Source organism: Etheostoma spectabile, chromosome 17 (genome assembly GCF_008692095.1).
Source record: "Etheostoma spectabile isolate EspeVRDwgs_2016 chromosome 17, UIUC_Espe_1.0, whole genome shotgun sequence".
NCBI lineage: Eukaryota > Metazoa > Chordata > Actinopteri > Perciformes > Percidae > Etheostoma > Etheostoma spectabile.
This window is the reverse complement of record NC_045749.1, coordinates 5,547,984-5,556,313: the sequence shown is the minus strand read 5'-3', so window position 1 is coordinate 5,556,313 and position 8,330 is coordinate 5,547,984. Positions and strand designations below refer to the sequence as shown.

Sequence of the window (8,330 nt, the reverse complement as noted above, 5' to 3'; positions counted from 1 at the left end):
GGGACAATAACTGAATTACCCTCATTGGATGTAGAACGGCAAAAAAAACTGCAAAACGGAGAGATAATAAACAGACTCAAGCGTTCCATACAGTCTAATTATCGTCACGTGTTTCATGCCTTTTCCAAGTGAAGGCACTTGTGTTTTGTTATGCATCTTTTCTCCCGTTCTCCCTCAGGTCTTGTGCTTCTCTACCTGCCCACCAGATGTCCTTCCACATGCCAGCATGCCCTGCTGACTGCAGCAGCTGTGGCTGCTTAGTTATTCAGACACACAGTCCCTGAGCGGGAGGCTAGTGCTGCTCGGTGCAGCCTCCAGCTCCGTACAGCTCCATAGCTTGATTTAAAATCGTTAAGATCTGGTTCTTGTGTCACATCGTTCTTGAAACACTGCACTGGCTGCTGTCCCTACATCCTCTAGACACCCAGGGGAAATTTAATACACTTAATGATTTGGGGGGGCGTGTACTAGGATGCTGCGACAACACAGAGGAAGGAGTAATGGATGAAAGGAATAAAAAGTAGAGGATGGATGAGAAGCAGCTAGTTGACAATTTGGTGCTCAGAGGCCACATCTCGCTTGGTGATGAAATCTAAAATGCAAAACTAAATGTCAAATACACACGTACATACACAAGGCACAGAGGGCTGAACATTTGCCGTTGCTGCAGGAGGTCCAGGTTCATTTAGAACAGTGTGTGTCTTCTGTGTGATATGTGACTCACAAATCCAAACAGCGAAAAAGTCAAAAAAGATTCCTCCTTGAAACATACTTCCATATTCCACAAAGTGTTTTTTAATCTCTAACTCCAACACTACACTAAAATTCAACCCTGACTTAAAGCTGAACCAAAAAGACATGTCAATGTTTGCCTGGTTGTTTGTCAGTCCAAAATATTTTAATTTCTTCCAACAAAAAGTGGAAAAATGCCAAAAAGAGAAACAATCAAAAACACTCTGCCACACTCAAATTTATTCAAATTCCCTTTGGCTTTGCATTGTTCATCCATTACTGACACTGCTGAAGCCACCTGAATATTTGCAAAAAAAAGCAGCCCTGGTCCTGGGAGAGTGACAATACTGGTGACAACAACAACAACTGAAAGGTCAGCGGAGCGGTTTGTTTTTCTACCTCAAAAACGTTTTTAGTGGCTAAGTTGGGGGAATCCAGAAGTTTGGCTTCCCAATGAACACATTGACCCAGCTTAAAGATCATGAAGAAAAACTGTTAACCATCTGCCGGACCAAATCCAAGACCTGGACCGCCACCAAAACTTAAGTGGCCTGCAATCAAGCCACATTTAAACTATTATTTTTTTTCCGTCAAACCAATGGGTTGAAAATCAAACTTTACCAGTAAAGGTGACAAGGGCTTGAGTAAGTGAGTAAATAGGTTAAAAAAATGACCTAGAAGCTATTAGAACTGTCACAAAACCTGATTCCAAAACCGATGGGATAATCCTTAAAAGAAGTGAAGATAGGACGAAGAGGTACCAGTCACAGCCTGCGCACACGCACACACGCACACGCACACACACACACACACACGCACACACACACACACACACGCACACACACACACACACACACACACACACACACACTCTTACTCCCTCGCTCTTCTCCTCTGGTCCCGGGCCAAAGTAGGAAGCTAACTTTCTCCTCCGGTGGCCGTGGTGGAGGATGATGACTCACACACATTAATCTTTCTGGCTTTGCTCTCTAGCAGCAGCCCAAGTAGCCAAATAGCATTTTACAATAAAAAAAAAAAAAAAGCAGTGCACTTAAACTATTATACCTTTCTTCAGAAAATCTCAGCAGGTGATACAAGGGGGAGGAAGAGCAGGAGTGGAAGAGATGAAGGAGAGAAGGAGGAGGAGTTGACGGTGGAAGGAAAGAGAGGGATAGAGTGGTAGAAGGGGAAAAAATGAGTGGAAGAAATCAAGTTGTGGAGGGGGCACCCTTAGTTCTGGAAGTAAAGCCCCAGTCACTTTTCTCATCTGTTTTTTTTAATAAAAATAATAAATGGAAAGTAAAAGACTGTACGTGAAAATGAAAGATGAAGAGGTAACTATGACTCCCAAGGTAAGAAACAATGGGCTTAAAACTGTGTGTACGCTGATAACGGCAAGAAAAAGCTAAAGATCACAGTATTAATGAAATGGATAATGGTCTGCAGCTTTACTCAAGTCCCTTTCGGATTAAGCCATGCTTTGTTTTGCGACCAGGAAGAGTTTTGAATACGCTGCTGCTCTGATTCACCCCTCTGACTGGCGTCGTCTCCATGACAGCCGAGGCTCATGGCTACTGTACTGTTAGAGCTGAAACATGCCAAACCAAAATGATGGACAAAACAGAAACTGAACATGTTTTTTTCTATGTTAAGTAACGTAGAGGATAACGTTTAAATGAGGGGAGTGACTTACTGGTGTGGTTGTTGTATCGTTCTATATAGTACAAGTAGTGGATCGCTCTGTTCTTGGCCTGCAGATCGCACAAAACACACAAACACACAATCACAGATTGATGTCATTGTCATTTGTTAACTGAAAGTGCTGTTATTACAATTAGCATCCCAGTTGGCAAATTGCTGCAGCCGTAAACAAACAGTATTAGCATTAATTGTTATTTACAATATTGTGTTATATAATAACACAAGGGACTCTATATTTGTTCTGTGAGACTGCTCTGTAAAAAAGCCTTTATGGTAAAATATACTGAATTACATAAAAGAGTATGTGGCGCACATGGGAAAAGTAACATTTACATACTGCGAATCGTTTTTTAGTTGAAAATCATTTTTGGATCGAATCTTTAGCCTAAAAAAAACCAATATCGAGTGACATTTTCAGAATTTTTCCCCCCTAATAAATGCTATACGAGCACCAACAGCTACTAAATGAACCTTAGAGATAAATGCGGTTTCCACTCTCACAATAAAGTTCCGCTGAAAACAATTACTCAGTTTTACTCGATAACTAAGTACATTTAAAACGCACAAATTATACACTTTAAGACATTAGGAAAATGGAGATATTAACAAAAACTGACTTAATGATTATTTTTGTTGAAATAATAACTTGGTGGTCCCCACCTTCCTCAGAGCGGTGTTTCTGTCTGCTGCTTTCCCCAACGCAAAGCCTGGTGGGTGGAGAAAGGTTCACGGTATTATGTGTTAGCCATGCTGCCAAATAAACCCTGGCTTTCTTGTTTCAAATGTTAAATTAGTGTCAGTGATTATGAGCCTGCATGAACACTGTAACATGATGACCTTTAGAAACAAAATAAAGCTGCGCTAACAGAATCTGCAGTGAAAGATTGAAGGCAGGTGAATCTCAGGAGTCTGTGAAAGATTTTCCTCAGCATTTTTTTTTTTTTTTTTCACGCTGACTTCTGAAGAGCTTGACAAGTGTCGAAACTCTTTCCTGTACTTCCCCATATCTACATATAACAAGTTATTTTTCAACTTTTGCATACACCCTGAAACTGTCAAAAATACTTTATTTCTTTCAAGTTGTTCCCCGAGTCGTGATCTAGATTGAATTTATAAGACAGTGTCGAACCTGCGGCTCCGTTGCCGTTTCCCACGGCGACCAGGCAGCTGATGGACCTCTTCCTGCCCTCCTTGGCCGTCATGTTGAACACACTCTTAACCTACAAAAGAACAATCAATAAACAGCATTACCACCTGACATCTATCACGTTCTGATTGTCCGTCATGTTAAACACATTTATGGTATGAACATTAATACAACTGTGTGATTAAAGTGTTGCCAAAGAACACTTTTTAAAATACCAAATACACAGAAAACAGTCTTAGGCTTTCTTCCCTACATGTTCTGTATATAACCACGGTCACATGTAGTTACTGACATTACTCATTATAAGCTCTTGTGATTGGGGACAGACCCAATCAGTGTCATGTGATATGATGCAATTTGACTTAATAAAAAAAAACTCAATCTCCAACAAGAACAAAGAAAAAACTTAGTAAAGCAGATGAAGTTGCATGCTTTGGCTCATAACGTAGATGAAATGTAATAATTATGTATTCAGCTTGCCTCTGTGCTTTCAAATTGTCGGACAAATGTGTTTGTGAAAACATCTGCAGTTATAACACAACAACAGATTGTTATGGCATTTTACCGTGTGTGTGTGTGTGTGTGTGTGTGTTGTCAATCCAGACCAGAATGCCAGTCCAATTTAAGTGATTTTCAACCCGTTAGTAAACACAGCGGATAGTCATCTATCACACGCACAGCGCCTTGTCCTCCCTCGAGCATCCACGCAGGCTGATCCACTGACTGCACTATGACTTTGAAAACACCAGGGGGCAGCATTGATACACCACAGCAAAAAGGATGAGAGGAGAGTGAGGGTAAGAATTAGAAACAGGGATGAGGTTAGAGTTGACTAGAGAGGGGAGAGAGAGAGCGGGAGAGAGAGAGAGAAGGCAAATGAGATACAAAATGTCAAATAGAAGAAATGGGGCAGGTCAGAGAAGAGAAGTAAATGAAATAGCATTAGAGGATATGAGACAAAAGTGGTGGAGGATAATAGGGAGTAGAAAAAAAGATGAGAACAGAGATTTAGAGAGAGAAGGAGGCAGGCATGAGGAGGAGTGGAAGGGAGAATAGAGGTGGCAAATGAGGGAAGAGTGGAAGGGAGATAAAAGAAAAGAAGATTTGTTGCCGCTTTAGACATGAGACAACACAGGTAAAAAAGTGGAGAAAACAAGAAAAGTAAAGGAAACCAAAGAGAGAAAAAGCCATGAAGATAAAGAAAGTTCTAGAAGAAAAAAGAGAGAAGGCAGACAGTGAAAGCTCTGCGTCTGTTGTGAATCACAAACAATGTACTGTATGTTTGATTGAGCACACAGATGTGTGTGTTTGTGTGAGAGTGAGTGAGAGATAGAGACATAGAGACTAAACACATGATAAAAAAAGACAACACATACAGACACACAAACAATGATAGAATATATGATATCAATTCACCACAAGCAAACCAAAACGAAGAGAGTGAGCTGCCAAACATCACTATTAAACTTAACCTAACATTAAACTAGCCAGTTATATTTATGAGTTAATTACGCCAAGATAATTAAGAGAATTAGAGGACTGATTAAACATTTTTAATGTCATGCTATATATGTGTTATGAATACAAACTAATTTTATAGTAGTTTTATGCATAACTGTAACTACTTTATCATCACACCCACACACAGGTGTTCATAGTGAATGTGGCTGACTGGATCTTTTGGACACCAGGACTGTGTGGGTGTGGTTAGACTGAGTGATTGACATCTCCCTGAGCCCACTGTTAGCTTTGTTGCACCTGTTAGGGCGGGACAAATGACACCTTTGTCATCCTTATTGATAGAAAGAATGTGTGACCTAATAAGTTCCCATCAAAGCTCTGGACCACCTTCAACCGGAAACGAGTCTGATGAGCCAGAATAACTGAAAACACCTGTATGGGTGTTCAGAGGCTATTATGGCTATGTTCAGAAGATTGTGTTGTCCTGTGACTTTCCCGCACAAAAGCTCGAGTGACGATAATTACCTCATCTGAAGAGTCAATCTTTTTTTTTTACATCTGTGTCATTCTTGGCTATTTGCAACTGCCTGAAGGGGGGGTGGGGGTGGGTGCACGATCACGGAAGGCTGTATCATGTGGACGCGTGGACAGTTTTGTTGTCATTACTGAGACTTCATCATGGGGTTGACAGAAATTACCCACTATAGCTTTAAGCTGATTTTTTTCTTGCTACAACAAGCTAAGAGGTTACAAACAGTTGACAAAATAAGCCGGAAGTCCAGGAGATGTGGAGCAACATTAGCATTTTCAAATCATGTTAGTTGAGACCCGGCAGATCTAAGTCTGATATTTACTCTCCTTTTAGCTCTGCTTTGGTCTCTACCAATTCCTCTTAAAACTCCTGACTCTGAAGCTGCTAAAATACTTTACAAGAGACGCATCCTATTACACATTTAATCCATTCTTCATATACAAATACTGGTGCATCCAAAGTATAAAATAGCTACATTATCTGCAGTGACAGACAAGTCCTGTCTAGACCAATCCAAAGTGGTTCCATGAAAAAGCTCTGCACTGAATATTATTTTTGCGAAGTTTGTGATTTTTGTTGTTGCTAAAACTGAGTCAGAGATGACACTGTGGTTTACATCTTTGTTGTGCCTGTTGCTGTGTTTGTATTCCTTTGTGTGGCTGTGTGGTGGTGGGTGTTTTTTTTTCTTTCTGGTATCTGTTTTGTCGATCCGAAAAGAAACTTAAAATGCTGATGTTATTTCTCAGGGTTGCAGCTTGTGGTGGTGTACTGAATTCAACTCCTTTGTGAGATGTTGTGGTAACAGTATTCATCTGACAGTGTATCTATAAACATGTACAAATACAGTAATATCAGTCTATTTACATCCAACAATGAGGTGGGAAGACAAGAGATAATCCATTCAATGATATCCATCCTCCAATATGTATTTATTCTGCAGAAAATCTATGTAAGCAAAGATGACTTTCATTACTTTAGAGATTTTAAAGCTTTTGCGGCTCATTTTGTGACTGTGTGTGTGTGTGTCAAACAGACAGCGAGAAGGGAAATAAGCAGGATAAATTAGTAAATGAGGGATTAATGAGTGTGTGAGAAGCTGAATGGCTAAAAGGAAACAATACTATTTAAATAAAAAATAAAAATCCCTTCATACAAGTACAACAATTAAGCACACACGTTACATGTTGCTGATCAAACCGCTACAAAAGCCCAAAACCAAAAGATCAGAAATGCTATCATCATCATCATCATCCCACTCTGCAAAAAACATTTCCCAGAGCCAATTAACAGCTCAACATTTCCTTAATGTTGATTGATTGACTATGTTAAGTAATCAATCTCATTTATCTGTAGGTCTTCACAATTTTTGGCAAACACAACATAACTTGTGACGCACTTTGTGACTAAATGTATACATTAAATAAATGGCTTTTCTATGTGCATAGACCAACAGCAGCCTTTCTCAGGGACTTTATCTTGTTTCATCCCTGCCAGAGAGCGCAAAATGATAGTGTTGGATGTAGAAGTCAAGATCTGCCTTCAGCTTCACTAGTTATGTAACAAACATTTCAGGAAAGGGTTCATAATTTGACTGCAGGGACCACAGCAGAAGGTTGGGTTCAGGGCAGCAGCAAACACCACAACACTGAAAACACAACATTGCATCCACACAATGCTGTTATTAAAATATAATAAAAGTATAATGATAGAGTATACAGTATTAAGTATATAGAAGTAATAATACTAGGTGTTTTTGTAGCTTTAATGTTAAGTAAATACACAACATTGTGCTTGCATAATGTGGCTGCAGGCCTGTAAAGGAGGGCAGCAACATTTCCTTTCTTGCTGTCAAGGAAACTCAGTGCCTCTGCAAAGATCATGCCCAGATGGGATCAACATCCAACAAGTCATTCATTATCATGTTGCACTGCAACTTGTAGTTGAAGTGCATGTGAACGCCTCCAGTGATGTTGAGCTTTTGGCTTTACGTTCCTCATTTGAGGTGAAGAAGCAGCAGTTTTGGTGGAGCATTAGCAGTGGAGCAGATGGGCTTAGGTTTTCCTCCACCAGACGAGCGACAGCATGTCGGTGGGAGGATGCTTCTAGCTCGCTCGCACTTCTGTTTCATCTCTTATTTTCTCAATCTGTTGCTGCATGTCTCCCTATCTGTATCTGTCTATAAGCTTCAGTGCAGGGGAGGAGTTCTCGCCGCGTGAAACCAGAAGAGCTATGAGAGCACAAGCCTCCGCCAACGCTAGACACTTCTATGATGGACAACTACACTTTATTTCCTACACTTGGTTTTTAAGTTGGCATCTTGACTCTGCAAACACATTAAATAGTGTAAAGAGTTTATTTACTCCTGCAGAACTAGAATAAATGTCTTCAATATGGTGCTCTACAGGACAAATTCTTGTAGAATGATTACATATCAATATCTGACTACATTCGTTATATACACCTCTTTGTAGTGCCTTGTCTTATAGCCAACTTCTAAATGATACATTGTGCATTACAGTTTTCCTAATATGTATCATATAGTATTACATTATATGATAACATTTATATACAGTACATCATGTTTTAGTGAGTATCATTTCTGTGTTGCCTTAGCTTGATGGGTAAGATTTATGCAGACGCCCAGACCCTGGTCCATCTGATGATCATCAAACTTCAAACTAACTTCATTTTGACTTTGGTTGGTGATGTGCTGACAGCTAGATGGGCAAACATGAAGAAAGGTGGATGTGAAGAAAG

General features: G+C 40.0%; 1 protein-coding gene and 1 long non-coding RNA gene across 4 annotated transcripts in view; one reads left to right on the top strand and one right to left on the bottom strand.

Annotated features, from left to right (window-relative positions):
- Positions 1 to 8,330, bottom strand: part of mrps5 (mitochondrial ribosomal protein S5) — a 24,866-nt gene that overhangs the window by 2,508 nt on the left and 14,028 nt on the right. For both annotated transcript variants that reach the window (XM_032541371.1, XM_032541372.1), the window contains exons 7-9: positions 3,563 to 3,653; positions 3,094 to 3,140; positions 2,426 to 2,483 (exon numbers count right to left, since the gene is read on the bottom strand). In XM_032541371.1, the coding sequence (XP_032397262.1) occupies positions 2,426 to 2,483; positions 3,094 to 3,140; positions 3,563 to 3,653 (196 nt within the window). The remainder of the gene's footprint in view (positions 1 to 2,425; positions 2,484 to 3,093; positions 3,141 to 3,562; positions 3,654 to 8,330) is intronic.
- Positions 7,514 to 8,330, top strand: part of LOC116705300 (uncharacterized) — a 10,057-nt gene continuing 9,240 nt past the window's right edge. For both annotated transcript variants that reach the window (XR_004335898.1, XR_004335897.1), the window contains exon 1: positions 7,514 to 7,524. This is a non-coding gene — a long non-coding RNA (uncharacterized LOC116705300). The remainder of the gene's footprint in view (positions 7,525 to 8,330) is intronic.